Source organism: Strongylocentrotus purpuratus, unplaced genomic scaffold (assembly GCF_000002235.5).
Source record: "Strongylocentrotus purpuratus isolate Spur 01 unplaced genomic scaffold, Spur_5.0 spur5_scaffold_6, whole genome shotgun sequence".
NCBI classification, from domain to species: Eukaryota; Metazoa; Echinodermata; class Echinoidea; order Camarodonta; family Strongylocentrotidae; genus Strongylocentrotus; species Strongylocentrotus purpuratus.
In genome coordinates this window covers 9451517-9469680 of record NW_022145612.1, presented here as the reverse complement: position 1 = coordinate 9469680, position 18164 = coordinate 9451517, and the positions used below count along the sequence as shown (strand labels likewise).

The 18164-nt window shown below is 35.0% G+C and overlaps 1 protein-coding gene across 1 annotated transcript in view; it reads right to left on the bottom strand.

Annotated features, from left to right (window-relative positions):
- LOC579956 (melatonin receptor type 1A-like) overlaps positions 1 to 17645 on the bottom strand; it is a 23070-nt gene extending 5425 nt beyond the window's left edge. Inside the window, exon 1 of the mRNA XM_780044.3 lies at positions 17281 to 17645. Within this exon, the coding sequence (XP_785137.1) occupies positions 17281 to 17645 (365 nt within the window). The remainder of the gene's footprint in view (positions 1 to 17280) is intronic.
- Positions 17646 to 18164: the final 519 nt, after the last annotated feature.

The following is an 18164-nucleotide window of genomic DNA, read 5'->3' as shown; positions in this document are numbered from 1 at the left end:
GTCTAAATTGTGTTTTTAAAGCCCCCAAGCTTGAAGATTAAAATTCAGAAGTGAAATAAAATAGTGTTTATCTTTTATTCACATCAACCCAGAAAGATATTTAATGGCAACTTAATACACTGTCGCTCATATAGTTGGGATATTTTTGTTTACCCCAATTTATGGGATTATTTTGACAATAATTTATTCGTAATAGGCTAGATCTAGATTTTTTTTTGTTTTTTGTTTTTGTTGGCTAGATCTAGATAATAGTATACATTTTCAGATTTTATTGAATAATAATTTGCCAGTGTTTGTTTTTCGTGACAGCTTAACGCATGTGTATGCTACTATGCATATCAACAAGGGGACCTACGCCCTTAAGTCATAAATGACAGTAATGAGGATTAATGCCCCGCAAAAGTACACTAATATGGCACATCGACACGGTTTTGATCCATGGGGGCTCACAGTTACGAGGCCATTGCTTTGCCACTGAACCATGACTGTACGCAGCGAGGATAGGGTAGGGGGCAGTTCCCACAAATAAAAAGACAAAGAAAATGCAATAAATCATCAATAATTCATTGAATTTCCCGCCGGTCCCCAACATAAAAATCCTCAGTACGGCCATTCATTATGGCTCAAGGCATGGGCACACAGAAGATTTTTTTCTGTTCCGGGGACCGGGGGGAATTCAATGAATTATTTATAATTTATTGCATTTGTTTTTCTTCATTTGTGGGAACTGCCCCCTTCCCTATAGCCCCCGCTGCGTACAGTCATAGTTCAGTGGCAAAGCAATGGCCTCGTAACTGTGATGCCCTATAGGATCAACTAAACCGTGTCGATGTGCTATATTAGTGCCCTTTTGTGGGGCATTCATCCTCATTACTGTCACATATGTCTTAAGGGCGTAGGTCCCCTAGTTGATAAGCATAGTAGCATACACATGCGTTAGCAGTCACACAAAACAATCACTGGCAAATTATTACTCAATAAAATCTGAGAATGTATACTAATATCTAACTATCGAGATTTATTAGGAATAAATCATTGTAAAAATAATTCCATAAATAGAATAAAACTATATGAGCGACAGTGTATGTGTCATTATGTGAAATTATACTTTTCCCCATGAAAATTGGAAAAAAGAACAACAACTTGATAAAACATTCAGACAAACATGTACGGGCTTGAAAATGAACAAAATATGTGCATAACCAGAACCAGACTACAGTCTTAAAGTGACTCGGTAACATTGTTGAAGGTTGATGAAAAAACTGCGTAATTTTTGTATGAAATATTACTTATTAGGGTTTTATCAGGGACATCTAAATATGATCACATTTCTCCTGTTCTCAAAAAGCTGCACTGGTTGCCAATCCGCAAGCGCATAGAATTCAAAATCATTTTTTCTCACATGGAAGGCTGTAAACGGATTAGCACCAAACTAAAACCTTGTTATGCTTTATACACCAGCTCGTAGTCTAAGATCATCACACCAGCATCTTCTTAAGATCCCAAAGACACGAGTAGCCTGTGGTGAAAGGGCTTTTTCATCTGCAGCACCTTGTCTTTGGAATAGTTTACCATTTAATTTGAGAATCATAACTTCCTCAGAGACCTTTAAATCCAAGCTGAAATCGTATTTTTTAACAATACCTGTACTTGGCACTATGACACTTATCCGAACTTTCTCGTCCAAACTTTCTCATTCTTTCTATTTTTCTTGTGCGCCTCGGAATAGCATTGTCTAGATAGACGGCGCTATACAAATGCCTATTATTATTATTGTTATTATTATTATTATTATATTCCTTCTACAGTACTAAACCTCTTACATGCGAAAACCCTGAAAAATTCTCAAACCGCAAATATATATTTTAAGATTTGTTTTGAAGGCGTCACTGTGCGACACCCTATAACAATGTATTCTCCCAACCAATTTTTGAATTTTCCCTACTATTTCTCCATGAAAATAGGACATAAAATAAGATTTACAAAAATATTTCAACAATTTTCTTTTGTACTTTGAATACGTCAATTTGGTTTCAGAATTGGGGGCACTGTCGCGGGGGGGGGGGGGATTAGATTTGGTTTGGACGGATTTTTTTCTCGAAGTCAGGCCCATTTTTCACAATTTTCGAGAAAAACGGACCCATGTTTATTTTTGTAAAAGATTGGACCCTTGTTTAGGGATTTTTTGGTGAAAAAGTGACCCATTAGAGCGGCACACCCCCGTTTGTCTTAATATGTGAGTACCCCCCCCCCCCCTCGCGGGCTGGGCACTGTGCGGTTATCTCCGTATTAGAGATTCCGTAGGTCTGAATTAAATCAACTTTAATAATGATAATAACTTTCGATTTATTTAGCGCATAATAATAAACACTTAACTCTCTATGCGCTGTACATTACAAGAGTACGCTCTACAATCTACATCAACATAATAAAGAGGACGAATAACACCACTACCTGCACACTGACACGTCCAACTAAGAGTTTTTACACTATAAGAACAGGTATGTCTTTAAGGCTCTCATAAAATCATAACGGAAAGATGTATTCCCGATCGTCAAGGGCAGAGAATTCCACTGAGATGAAGCTGAAACCACAACCTTGCAGCTAAATCGTATTTTCAAAGCCCCAGGATTGAAGATTGAAATTCAGAACTGGAACAAAATAGCCTTTATCTTTCATTCATTTCAACTCAGGAGGAAATTTAATGGCAACTTAATATTATGTGAAATTGTATTTTTTTCAATGGAAATAAGAACAAAAAAACACAATCTTTTTCCTTTTTTCAAAATATCATTTTCTCTTCAGGAATTAATTCTTCTTCATTATGCTACATAATGAAGAAAAAAAAAGAAAGAATAAATCCCAAGTAAATAAAAAAACAAGTTGTATATAAAAGTCATATGAAGGAAATGACATAATGCTCAGCACTAGAAGAACAACAATAATATTTATAACAGAAGAAAAAAAGTAAAGAAAATACAGATAAAACCGCAATAGTCATATAGGGCCTATCATAATGACTGATTTAATTAACGAATTTGTCGATATTCCTTTTTAGTGATATTTGTTCTAATGCATGATTGCAGTGCGGGCTATATAGTGACGAAGCGATGTCGACAGTCACTACTTGATAGTTTTGGGTCGGGCTCATCATGCTCATAAGGCTATTTCCTTTCTGGCTGAACCGACTTTTTCTAATAATTCATCCTGTCAACAAGAGTTTATCCTTATTCACCCACACCAGCGGGTGGGGAGGGGGCACAACAGGATAGTGCCCCCACCTCTGAAACCCAAGTTTCGTATTCAAAGAACACAAGAAAAACGTTAACCCTTTTAAACTTTCAGCCGAAAGGTGTCTGAAAATTGTATTCAAATTCTATTTCTTTATCTTTTTCGTCTTCTTCTTTTTCTTCTTCTTCTTTTTTCTTCTTCTCCTTTCTTCATTATCATCATATTCCTTTTTCCCCTTCTTTTAACTGTTCTCCTTCTTCTTCTACTTTTGATTATAATTATGATTATAATTACTGATATTATTAACATCATCATTATCATCATTATTGTTATATTTATTATCATTGTGATTATTATTATTATAATCATCGTTATTATCATTATTGATATTGTTTTTGTTGTTGTTATGTGATGGTTTTTTCGGATACAAGCAGGCCCCACCCCCTCCCCCTTCCTTAAAATAACAAAATGCTGTATCTTCCCCTACACCAATAAATATAATTGTATGCCTACGTTTATTCATCTGATTCCCATCAATGCAAGTATTAAATGATAAGTGTTTTAATGTGATGAGTAGGATACGATTCCTTGATTTCAGTTGAAATGAAACAAAGTGAGTATATATTAAATAAAGTAAATGAATTTCGCATAATAGGTAGTCTTTTACTCGACATTCATTCGTCACTAACCGATGCCTTTGTCATGTGGAATACCCTGGCGCCTTGAATCAGACATGAAATATGTTTTTGTCTCTTGAAAGAATACTAATATTCCATTTGTGCTGACGTAGGGGGAACTAATTCTCCTTTGACATAATTATATGCTTCTAACTTGAGGACTATGCGTTACAGTCATGTGAACATGGTGAAAAAGATTGTCATCTAACCCAAACTTTTTAGGGGAGGGGGGGGGGGGGGCGGAGGATGAAAACCTAAAATCAATAAAACTTGTCATAATTCAAATTTCTACAAATTTGGTATCCACAGAACTTTTTATTTTTAGCTAAGATAATAGAGGTAGAAGGAATGAGAGAAGGGGGTGGGCGGGATAGAGTGAAAGAGAGAGAATGTGGGTGGAAAGAATACATAGAAATGGAACGTAAGAGAAAGAGAAGGGAGAGAGAACAAGATTGGTCCTGTAAACGTTAATGATGCGCTATTGTGAATATAAGTTTTTTGAAAATTGCACTCTCTTCTGAGACGAATGCTGTTCGCTAGATTTCAATAATGTAAATATTCCTCTCTGACTGACGACCAACTATTGAACGAAAAAACAGAAGAGTAGCGCGCTTATTTTTTTTTCCTCTTCAAAATATCCTATAAAAAACGAGACGCTTAAGATGTACACGTATATATAACAAAAATAGCCTTGGGGAACGTGCCCCGGATAAAAAAAGTGTCTGTTGATTGCCATTTTAAAATGGCGTCTCTCTGTGTATCACATTTCGCTTCTCCTCATGATATACGAGACAATATCGTTAAACATTAATTTTGCAGAGGTTACTGGTGGATATTTCAAAACATGATATTTGTGCAAACGCTGGGGAATGGATAAGCGATGGTTATATATTGTTATGATCGCAAGAATGCATGTTTACGATTGATCTAGTATTAGGTTACCGAATAACAGAAAGAAACGTTAGCGTTGGGAGAACGTTAATCCCACCCGATTCCACTTTCTCTTTCTCATCTCTCTCTATCTCTCTCATAATTAAAACTGTGGAGTATATTTGACCAACAAATAAAATGAATTCAACTCAAGAATAAAGTGATTCCTATCACAACTCCTAAAAGGGTGGATTTACACTCCTCCGCCAAAGCATCGTTTAAGTTACAATGTTAAATCTGAGATGCATGGCCCTAGGTGTTATCACTGTCTGTGATATGGTGTAGTATTGAAGCCCTAAAAAAAGTTGCGTTTCAAAATGACCATGAAGTGCCTTAAAAAAGTTTTGAAAAATGAGTGACCGGCTTTACCATACCCATCTCCCCCTATTAGACTGTAGTGTTATTTAAAAAAAACCGTTAGGAAAACGAATTTTGAAATTTCGATTTCCAATCATAAATACCTTGACAATCAGACAGGCGATCGGCTTGTAAAATTCATGGGTTCCTGACTGACCTAAAGGTTTATAATTATCATTGCAGCATGAGTTACAAGCAAATCCAGGATTTTGTTTCAGAATCTGAGACAAACATACCCAATCCCTTTAAGAAAAGGTTGAGTTATGGAAAATGTAAACTATTTCATGTGTTCTAATTCTCTGTAAATAAGTTCGGAAGAATATCATAGTAGAAAGATCCCGTAAGTAGAATTACTCTTCAAATGCCCTTATATTCGAAATATGTTAATAAATTAATGTTTGGAGCAAACTCTCATGTAGTCCTACCAGGGAGGTGAACTCACATGCCCTGGTCCTACATACATATTTCTGAGTACAGTGCATGCGATTTTCTGCAGGAGTGCAATTTATTTTCATTTGACTCAATTCAAAACCTAACAGTAAACATCAATTTCTTATGTCCTACGTAGTCATCCTCTCTTAATTGCCTCCAGACATTTCCTTTCAAAGTTTAAGTGCACGGCCGGTACTTATTTTTATCTCTAAGAGAGTACAGAGTTTATACTTTCTAGAGCATACGGAAGAATAATGATGAACGTTACGTAACGAGCCGGAAAGAATTGCGTCCGACTGGTTTTATATTGACACACCTATGCAGGCATATCTCGAGGTACACTGGGATGAGATGTTAATTAGACGTTTATTGTGATGATGGTATCTCCCGCTTGTTGGGCAGCGATAAGAAAGCATCTCTGGAATGACTTGATGTTGATGTTGGTGTTGGTTGGATGAATAATGCAGTGTGATTAAGTTATTTGAAAAGCACACAACGCTCAACCAGCGTGCACATCCACGTATTGGATAACGGTTTATAAAAGGTTTGTGTAACCCGCATTACATCATCCTAATTATAAGAAAACGAGATGCTCCATTTTGGAGGCCGAGTTATTACGAAACCTTTGGATCTAGCTGAGTATAAATTATATCTGTGAATAACTTCAAATCTTCCTTAGATAGATAGACGGACTATCAAGGCTGATATAACGATGCGCATCCTCCAATATTCTTAATACAAAAAGTGTAACATAACTATTTAAAAAAAAACTGACATCGGTCAGTTGCCGATATCAAATAAAATATTAAAAATATTTAAATCTAACATTATATAAGTGATGTCACTCCTCGGCTTTTTTTTGTTTAAGTTTTATTTTTAAAAGAGGTTTTTATTAAATATACCGAAGTATACACGGAGGGGGAGGGGGGGGGGGGGGGAGGTAAGAGTGTTAGGGAAACTCAAATGAAACATTTTCCAATCAAGTGTTTGATATATCAAATAACCATTATTCCTAATAACTTTGTAAATGTCCTAAATTAATGAGCCAGACCTGATGCCCCTTTCAATCTCACTGTAGGCTCCATACTACAGATGTCATTTAATCATTGATTTATTATTCTAAAGAGTTATCTTCAAAATTTTTATTTTTTGCTTGTAGCTCCTACCCCCCCCCCCATCCCCTACATCCCCCTCTCTCTCTCTCTCTCTCTGTGTCTGTCTCTCTGTATCTGTGTGTGTGTGTGTGTGTGTGTGTGTGTGTCTCTCTCTCTCTCTCTCTCTTTGTCTCTCTCTCCACTTGTTACATTTACTTAGCACTATTTCAAACGGGAGTACCTGTGCATTGCTGGAAACAAATCCAAAACGAAGTTCCAAGAAAAGCCCTCGAATCATCATTATAGCAGACAAGGTCTATAAACTGTTAAACGTATTTTCTCATTTTGTCATCGTTGTGCGTTCTTAGTTCTTTTTATACCTCCTAGGGCTGTCTGAATCTCACAATCCATGTTCCCCTTCTACTTTTAAATGCCATTCCTGCCCCTTGAATATTTAAAAAAAATCAGCATGCTAAAGTGATGTACACCACAGTTGGTTCATCAGTCTCTGTGACCTTCGTTATAAATAAGAATCCGTGTAATAATCAGCGCCTACTTGTCTGTACAAACCTCGGGCGAATCGGAACAATGATTCTCGTTTATTCTGGGCCGGTATTTGTTCGATGCTGAACATACAATGTGTTTCTTAATATTAAAGGAACCTAAAGTTCTTTAGCAACATATCAGCAAATAAACATAACTACATTTATTATATTTTATCATAAACATGTCTTGCTATCCCATTTCATATGATACCACATTGTTTTATGATATGAACTAAAAGCATATTAAACCAGCAATGTAGAATTTGATTTGTGCACGAGAGTGGGTTTCTACGACCATTAATTGGGCATGCTGATTCTCAATCTGGTTTCATTTCCTGTTGGTCTTTTACTCCCATTGGCCTGTCCATTGGGGGCAATTACGGACTCACATCTCATTTAAGGTTGCGTGAAACATTGAAAGATAAATTTAGAAACATTACGAAATATCACTTATCTTTGCGTTGTGTCTTTATCCTTCGTTTTTTTTTTTTAATTTCTTTGCATCTTACTTAAACGGAATGTGATTATACATCACTTCTGAGCGTTAACTATTTCCGACATCACTCCCTTAAAACTTCAAATTCATCAATGACACTATCATATCATAATGTGGTATCATACGAAATCGTGTTATTGAACGTTGGCATGATAATAAGATTATATCGGGAAACAATAATTAGTTTAGTTATTGATGTAAAAATATGGTTTTCCCCCTTTTTCCCCCTTTTTTCAATTTAAAGAAACGCACTATTCAATTCATTAATGTCACGTCCAAACCTTTGCAGAGCGTGAACAAGAGTTGCTCGAGAAATTGTGGTCTTTCTCCCTATCTACCTGAAAGAGATGTTATTAGATGTACATACTTATTTATCAAGCCTTATAATTGTTCATGGGGCATCTTAATGAAGATTTAACTTTTCACTATGTGACTATTTTATTGTTTCATATTAATTAGTGGCGCAGCTTGGTAGACCAAGAGCGATACCAAGGACCAACTGGGAAGAGAATATTAAGACTTGGGCTCTGTATCCTAAAGAGTCGCGATTGATTTATACTCCCCCAATATTAATCATATCTCCTTCAGTTAACCGTAAATTTAAAATGGATAGTAGGTCTAACTTATTATTGCATTAATGTTACGCTATACGCTATACGCTATACAGATAGATGGAAACAAACACTTAACTTCAGCATGATTGGAGAAACAAAATATTGAACGATATATTGTAAGTCTGATTTATGTTACTGGACTCAGCATGGAGTGCTACAACTTTTTAAAGGTGCACTCGAACTGAGTGGCGATTTCTATTTTTTTTTTTTGGGGGGGGGGGGGGAGGATGGGGTGCACAAGTTCCTCCCCCCCCCCCCCCCAAAAAAAAAAAAACACACACAAATCTTCAAGCCCCCAAGATTCTCGCTAGGCACATGTAGAAAATTAATTCAAGAACTCCAAAACCAAATTCCCCTCCTCAAAGCCCCTCGAATATCACCTTACCTATCCCTATATAGAAATTCAGAAGAAAATTAAAGTCATGGTGTTCCCAACAAAAGTTTTGTCGTCCGAATTTCTCCTCCTTTTTAAAAAATAATTTAAACAGCATTATCAGAAAGTAAAGTAAATTTCAATCAAAATTTAGTAGGCCCATCTTTTGAAAAGAAAAAAGAGTACCTTTCCAAATTTCTATAATGCAATTAATGAACAAATAATTTCCAGTTCCCAACTTATCGCCACAATGAGAGATAATACAAAGATAGCTTCGACCATCTTCTTGCCGAGTCACCGTACAGTTCAAAACGACGTAAATGAACCGCAAGAAGAGATGGAAAAACATCACCAGATAGCTCTCAAAGAAAATTGCCCTTTGCTGTCTGTTTTGATAACCAGAAAATCGCCGCATTGAAGAGTCAAATTTCAAGCAATGACGGTAATGTCCGAATACAAAATAGTTCGAAACCAGGCCAAGAAACGCTAAATATCCTCGTCACCCTGAGCTCACAATAAATGTCCGATATTTCAAATGTAAATGTCCAGAGCCATATCTTCAATGGGTCGTTCAGGACTATTATAGACAATTTCAAATCTTAAGCAATAGGCATGAAGAACCGAAGTCCCTGAAACCTTAACCAACAAGACGCCAGATTCCTTTTGGAGTATTATTTTCCAAGAATATGGGGCAGAGAATAAAGTGAAATGCTTTTATTTTTTATTGCAGAAAGGGAATTAATGTCAATTGGTAGTGGCATTGTTTATTTCTCCATTTTTTGTTATAAATACAAAACTCCATGTATACGTAAAAAACAAAATTCTTTATCTTAGGTTCTTAGGTGGTTATCCAAACACTCATGGTCTTTAAATTTGATTTGAAGATTGAGTATTGAAGCCAGTTCAAACCAATTCAAACCCTGGTGACGTTAGGGATATATCGAGTATCCATTTCTACACCTGGACAGGCATATAGAATGCCTTAATTAAAGCTAATATTAGCGTTTAACCTAGGGCAACAAATGAAATTATACGTAAAGAAAAAAAAAGAATCGTTCAAAGAAATGGTGTCATGTGTTGTTCATAAGATTTAAAACACTATTGGATAGATGCAGTGACAATTCTTGATTTAAATTCCTATTTTGATTGTCATATTTATCAACGCAGTTCCAATCAGTAGAATAGCCAAACAAAATTTGGTGTTAACTGAAATTAATATAATTATGCGATATATCTACAGGTATCCAACATTTTTCATTAAAAATTCAATCTATAAAATCAAATTAGATTAGGGCGAAAGCTTAAGTGGGGATCATGCAGACAAATTTCAAACCATTCAACTGTAAACTAACATTCAGCTTACTATGGCGAAATATACATCACTTGACCACAGTGACCTTTCGCAAAATTGTTATTAAAATGTTATGTGCGATGCATGATTCGAGGTGAAAAAGATCAGCCCGGTAATTGAACGGGAAATCAATAGTGAAATAAAATTTAAAAAATCGTCTTCATATCATAAACAAGTCTATCAAAAAGTAGACCTCTAACAGTTACAAAGATTGAATAATAAATATGAGCAAAATAATAAAGGAATGAAATACATTTAACTGCCGTGGGCGAAAACTCTCTTCCAAGAATTTGAGTTTCAACAATGCGTATATATTATGGGACAAAACATTTTTTTCCCTGAACAAAAAAATAAATTTTGAGATAACCGAGAAATTGCCATTTTTCTTTACAACCACACTCGAATAAAGATATTTATAATTTAAATTGGAGCATCGTTTAGTACTAACAGGCATCACACTTACCTACTTGCATTGGCGCACTAATAATAATCTTGGTTAAAATGGGATTGTAATACTTGAAGAGAGAAAGAAAACTAATCTAATGTGTACCAATGAGAGACAGAATTCAAAGACACTGTAATCGAAACATGTAATAAAGTAAGAGTATAGTCGGTATCTTACATGTATCATTAAAGATTGTTGAGTATTACCGATTGAATAGCAAGATCTGCATGAAACAATGAAATAACTACTGTCTGTATTGAAAGAGGGAAACGGGGCATATTTTAGTGCAAACTAAATTCGCAATAAAAACTGTGATTTATAATGTAAATTCAAATTTAGAACTTTGCATGATGCTAGCTTTATGTATCTATGCAAGTTGTTCTAAATGTTGTGTCTATGCATAATATTATTGATCAAAAGATTCCGACTTTCGTCGCCTGTTCCTCATATTTCATATTCTGGATCATCTAATGAAAGAAAATAGATCACCATGGTTTCGTGTATTTAAACAGCGAGGCTTACATTATGGTGGTTACGGTTATCAGACGTTCTTATAAGTTCATCATACTGAAACCTATCAACATTGTATTTAATGAATTTGAACGTCTGAAGTTTTCATTACTCATGATTTTTTTTTAACGGCGTCATGATAAGTTTTTAGGTACGTTTATATCCCAATTTGTAATCAATGTTGGTAATTTTAATAATGGGTGCAACGTTTTTTCAGGTACGCTCATGTTTAAGCTGAGCACTGTGCAACTTTCCAACCTTCCTATACTAAATGACGATAAAATGCCATTTCTATTTACTTTCTTAGTATAATGTTTGCTTGCTTTCAACATGACGTATATTTTTTTAATATTACTTATGATGCTAATATAACACATAAATATGAAAAACAGTCTTGACAGCTTTCTATGTAAATGATTACGATGAATGATACAAGTATGATTGGATTAATAAACCATTGTTGAATAATGTTTCGATACATGGTTTGAATCCATAAACATCGATTGTACAAAAGCGTCTCTGAACATGCAACATTATGGCTAAAAAACAAACAGGACAAACATATCAATATATTAAATTGGACAGTATAACACCAACATAATCGGCTTATAAGTTTTCACTATAATCTCAAATGCAAGTCGTGGCAATTAATTCGTTAAAAACTTTCGAGCTCGTTAAATCATCAACGGTGGGCTGAATTGATATCTATCACAGTTCATTAATATATTATCATATGCATTGCAAATACAGAATCAAGGCTATGTTTATTGAAATTATATCCAGTTATATTCATAGATTTCGCTATCCATATCGAATATGAATGACTTCATTTTAATGATTTTTTCTCACTTTTTTCTCTTAATGAAAAAGGATTTCCTTTTAATAATTCACAATTACAGCAGCACGGTTTGTCAGAGTACGATACGCCTTTAATAAGCACTTTTAAATTCAAGTTTAACAATGTTCATGGGACCGTGATTGATGAAATTATGAACCAAAATATATAATAAAAACAGCGAAAGAGGAAACATAGGTACTCTGACTCCAATGGAAATAGTCATACCAAATATTAGCGGCGCATCATAATATTAAGGTAATCTTGAAACTTATAATACGGATGTATTTGACTGATATTCATTAGGTTTAAATTTTGCTTTCATCCTCCCCTCTATCCAAGGGGAATTTAATAAAAATGCAACTTTTAACCCACACATTCTTAATGAAAAAAAATATGAGCTCTCGTGCAGACACTGCTGCATTACAATCAACCTTCACCGACATCATTAAATGGGGAAAACATTTTGTCATTAGCAATTACGGCAAAAGAAACCAAAAAATCCGATCTTTAAACAAAAATCAAGGTGGGGTATAATGTTGTTTTCCATTCTTGCTGCTTTTATGACAACTGACCTCCTTGGGGCGATGAAAAAGGCAGTATATTTTGCTTACTTTTAATATCATATTCCCACATCAAGGGCAGTAATTCTTTATTTCTCTTGTGTATAGAGGATTCTACGCGGTGGTGTTGCTGGCTTTCACATTCGCTCAGTCACTCAAAAGATTCCTTTATTAAACAAATAGAGCAGCTATGTAGTCCTTCTAATTTAGTTAACCTTCTCAGGTACCATTTAACCTTGACAAACCCCACTTGCAATCCCTTGCTGTGCACTGTCATGATTGTTAGAACACTGCTTAAAAAATGAGACACTTCTGATTTTTGTTAAATGAAAGAAAAAAAGGGTCTAAAAATAACTCCATGGTTCAAAGCCTTGGAGATTAAACGGTGGTTTTATTGTATTGGCAAGTCCCCCGCCCCCAATCGAATACCGCAAGGGGGGAGGGGGTAAACAGGGCACGAGAATGGGGAGAAAATATTTTTTTTGGATAAAAACTAACCCGCCCCTCCAAGTCGTTGGGGTGTAATAATTTGCATTTAATTTATCGAGTAAGACCTACCCCCCCCCCCCCCCTCGATGGCACGACCCATGCTATGCCACTGGAAATCAATAAGATTTTTGCCTCAAAACATTGATTGTTTTGCCTAGGTTTTAAGCGCAAAGAAACAGCAATGGATCGTGAACTTTTTATTGGTATAGCGGTCTGAATGTTAGAGAGGCAACATTATTGAACAACTGCTAAGTATGATATTGAATCTGAAAGTTGGTCGTTGTATCTCTGCCCTGCGGTGTTAATAACGTCCCAGCCCGACTCATCTCTCTCTTCGTATGAAGAAACATGAGAGAGATGTTACTTCTGGTTCTTCTATTTGGTAGCTTCACTTTCATATATATCTTGCATAGTTTTCTTCCGAGATCATTATGAAGAAAATAAAATAATATATTATGTTCATATACTTCTTATTGAATTGACCAATTATAAAACCATAACAAGACCAACAGCCAACGACGAATGAGATATCTTGTTTTAACATTTAAACTAAGAAAGATACTCTCTTATAAATAGGGGAAATTGAATTGCGAACTTACTTTTCCTCTTTCTTTTGATCTCCTAAACATTAATACGACATTTTGGTTAAATATGTGGAAGATAATTTTAGAAGTTTTTTTCATTTTCCAGCCTTTTAAACCGACATTGCTCGTAGTAAAGTTGTAATTTTGCCAGGATTTTCAGGTTTATGATAAACACAATTTCAAATTTAAAAAATGATTTTTAAACGAGCATTTTAGAATTATTGATGTAATGTAGAAAGATATACAACTGTAAGTTACAGTCATATTTATTTCTCTAATTCTACTTTTTCTTCTTCTCTCCATTCCTCTCTCGTATACACACACACACCCTCACAAACGCACACACACATGCGCGCGCTCTCTCTCTCTCTCTCTCTCTCTTCATCATAATCATAAATTTCCCTATTTGTTCTCACTTTGTCTTTGCCTGTTTTTTTCTATACAAAGCAGGTATCATATACACAACAAGATTTTGCCCTTGTTAGCTTCCTCCACAGTATGTTTAGCAATTACAAAACACCGCAGCTCGTCTGTTTAAAGGGACTTGATAACATTGTTCAGATGAGAGATAGCGGTGCTAAGGTAGTGACTTCAATGCTAGATGTACAATTAAAGATAATCTGAAAATTTGAGTGAAAACGGACCATTATTCATGGTACAAATTGGAAAAAAATGATCTGATCGAAGTTCCTTAATTGTATATATTATTTCAATTTAATTACATTTTAGGTGAATGGAAATCGTCACAAAGCAATTAAATGGCTCTACATTCCATTTCAGACATTTAAGTGTTGACATTTTTTTTTTGTAGCCTGCAGTGCATGTTTTATGTCTCTTTTTCATGGAAAAACGGTTGGGAAAATTCATAAATGGTTGGGAGAATTTACTGTTAATCACTGTTAGAGGGTGTCATACATCGACTACTTCAAAGAAACCATAGATATCTTCGTGGTTTGAGCATTTTTTCAGGATTCTTTGCGTGTCAGAGGATTAGTACAGTAGAAGGAATATAGTAAGTAACATTTTATACAAAAATTAAGCAATTCTTTCATCAACCTTCAACAATGTTACCAAGTCACTTTAATATCCTTTGTCCCCCTAAGAGAAACCATATAACGCCAGTATTACAGTCTCTTCATTGGCCTCCTGTTCAATATATAGATTATAAGTTAATCATGCTTGTATTTTATTCTTGAAATAGACCTGTCTGCCCCTCAGCATAATCGTAGTTTGATTAACCTATACAATTCTTCTAGACATCTCAGATCATCAAATTCATCTTTATTGGTTGTACCGCAAACTCGAAATCCTTGGGGGGATAATATAATAATAATATTCGGTTTTTGAAAAGCGCATAACGTCTCTATGTACTTTGAGAGAGCTTTGGAAATTATTACCCTAGCTTTTTCACATGCCGGTCCATTACTTTGGAACAAATTGCCCCAATCTATTCGTAATCTGTTATCTGTCAATGAATTGAAAACCGCACTCAAGACAAACTTGTTCAATGTCACATATTGCTAAATATTAAGGGTAGTGTATCATATAATAATAATACTAATGATAATAATAATAATAATAATAATAATAATAATAATAACGGATAGCCACTTCAATTATGAAACTGCTCTTCCAGCGGGCCCTGCATAACATAATATGTTATTACTACGTTATGTTATTAGCCACGACCTCCCGTTTATGAGGCGGGCGCTCTTACCACTGAGCCACCATACCCGATTTCACTTTGTTCATGTTCATGTGACTATGCGCCATGAGCATCCCTAATGGATTGCTCAGTGATGGAAACCGGAGCGTTATAAGTGTTCCTACTATTATTATTATTTTTTTTTTAAAGACTAATACTGGAAACTACACTGTAAAAAAATAATAGTCGAAATAACTCAATAAAATTGAGGAAAAGAATTGCCTTATTTTTATTAAGTAAATATTACTTACGGCATCTTAAGTAGAGTTTACTTATTTTGCTGAATAAATTTTTACTCAGTTAAATCGAGTTACATTAAATCTACCAAGTAACATCCACTAATCATTCACTACTTCTATTTAAGATTAATCACTAATCACTAACACACGCTTCAATTCGACACATATTGAAAGGCTCCAAATTTTATATATACTTGATCGTAGCATCTTAAAAGAAAAATTGGTTGACAATTTCCTGAAATATCAAGTTTTGATTTGTTTTGAACTGGGTAACAATTAAAAATTGTCTTGTCTTTGCTTAGCCATGTTAAATGAATTAGTAAATGTTTTAAAGTCCTTAAATTTTCATTCAACCACAAAAAAGAATTGTTTTATTTAAAAAAGAGTTTAATTTGGTCTTAATGAATATTCATAAATTATGTAAATATTTCTATTACGCACTGCATCGGTCCTTACTTTAAAAAGATAAGAATAATCAACATAAATTGTTTGAGTAATACGTATAATTTCTGATTTTGAGTTAAAATTACTAAATTAATACAAGCTGAAATTACTTAAAGTTCTTATGTATTTGATTTTACTTAAATATTCCACGTATGTTCTACTAAATTGAAAGTTTGAGTTAGCAAGACTTAAATTTAGTGCGTAAGTGGCAAAACTAATGTTTTCAAGTAAATTCTACATGGAAAAATACGTAAAAATTACCAATGAACAAATTCTTTTTTTACAGTGTATCTGACTACAACCTTCCTGAAGTATATTTCCTTTGATTGTGCTATTTCTATCATAATTGAAAAGTATATGATAAATGTTGAGGCAGATAAAATCAAAATAATTAAAAGAATGTTAAAACATAAATTACAAGTTCGATAGATCTCCATCCAAAGAGATAAAGAAAGAAAGAAAGGAACGTACTGAAACACAAATTTAACTGCATCCCTTACACTTGAAAAGCGTTCTAAGCTGACTCAACATAAATATCATTGAACAAAACAAACGACCGTGAGCGTGGTCATCATTTTACTGTCCATTTTCATTCATTAGGATTGATAAATATCAGCTGTCGAAACATTAAATTGATTTACATATCATATTTGAACATGATTGATAAATCATGTACCTTTTACAGTAAAATATTCTGCATGAAAGAGGGATCGATTTGCTCATTGTCATGGGGGTATCAAGGCCTTGCGTATAGGAGGAGGGCAGTCGAGGGTGGCAAGATGTTTTTAAACTGGGTTAGGGATTGGCTGGACGTATAGCTACGAGGCAAATTCGAGGGGGGGGGGGTAATATTAAAGGGAATACAGGTACCTGGAATTGATTTATTTTTTGAAAGCCAGTGTCAGAAGGACATTTCCCCAATCACATTCTATTATGTCATTAAGAAAGAGGAACTGTATGAAACCTTAGTAAATTAGGTCATTCTACATCAGCATAATGAAACGGAGTTGAACAGTGAGCGAATCAAGATAGCAAATATCAGATTTTCTATTACGTCTACTCCTTTACGATGAGTATATCTTTAGAGAAAATTTAGAATCGTAATTTAAACGTTATTTCTGGTAAGAGTTTGATTTCACTTCCTTTCATTTCGCATAATTTGTATTAGTAATCTGTTCGGCTTTAACTATTCCTATATCACACATGCCACCTTCTATTCATGCAAAAGGGAATGTTGCAAATCTAAACGTGTACATTTACAATCATATTTCGTTTAAAGTGAAGTGCCAAAATGATTAAGAGGTAATTTTTTCTGTAATTTAATTGTAATTCATTTTAAAGAGGTAAACATGATAATGATTGATACCTTGTTACGCAAACAATGCCGATGATTTCGCAGAGCGCTGGCTTGTCTTCGAAGAACCGGACATTGACGAGACCAAGTATACCGAATCCGTTGATGACCGCTGACACGCTGAGGTCGGCGACCGCCAGGTTGACCAAGAAGGTGTTACTAAGCACACGAAGTTTATGGTGAACGAACACGGCGCCGATGACGAGAATATTCCCAATACATCCAAAGAGGGCGAACATGATGTAGGCGACGAGGAGGGGGACGCTGTACGAAGATCCAACCACCTCTTCGATGTCGTCGTCGTAATCGTCGCTGAAGACTTGGCCGATGATGGTGATGTCGTCTGGAGGTAACGTCGAGTTGTAGTAAAGATCCATGTTGGTCGTCAATAAATGATTACGAACTTAGGTACAGTGGTCACACAGTTAAATGTGATTTACTCGGCTAAAAGCGTGGTTGATGAAATAACTTGCACACACGAAATGTTCAATAAAACAGCTCATCCATTTTATACCACTCTTTTTGGAAATGAATATGTGGTATAAAATCAAGCTCATTGAAAATAGAATCTCTCATATCCCATACATAAAATCACGCGATGGCAATATGGAGAGTCTTCATTTGAAATGAAAATCAGAACCCATTTTTTTTCTTGTTCAATGTTTAACAGGACGCAAGATCCAGGATTCTGATTATGAGTGTGTTAACGCACCACTCGAGATTGTTGTGCTCCTCCAAAATTGTGTGTTCCGATCTTGCATGGAATCCGAACTGTAGTTGTCATCTGCACTTAAAATAACAACTTCAAATTGGTGTTCAAGCAAACAATCAACTAAATCGATGTGTCGCGTAAGTCATTTAATGTAAAATTCATTCGAAAATATAATCCGCGGAGA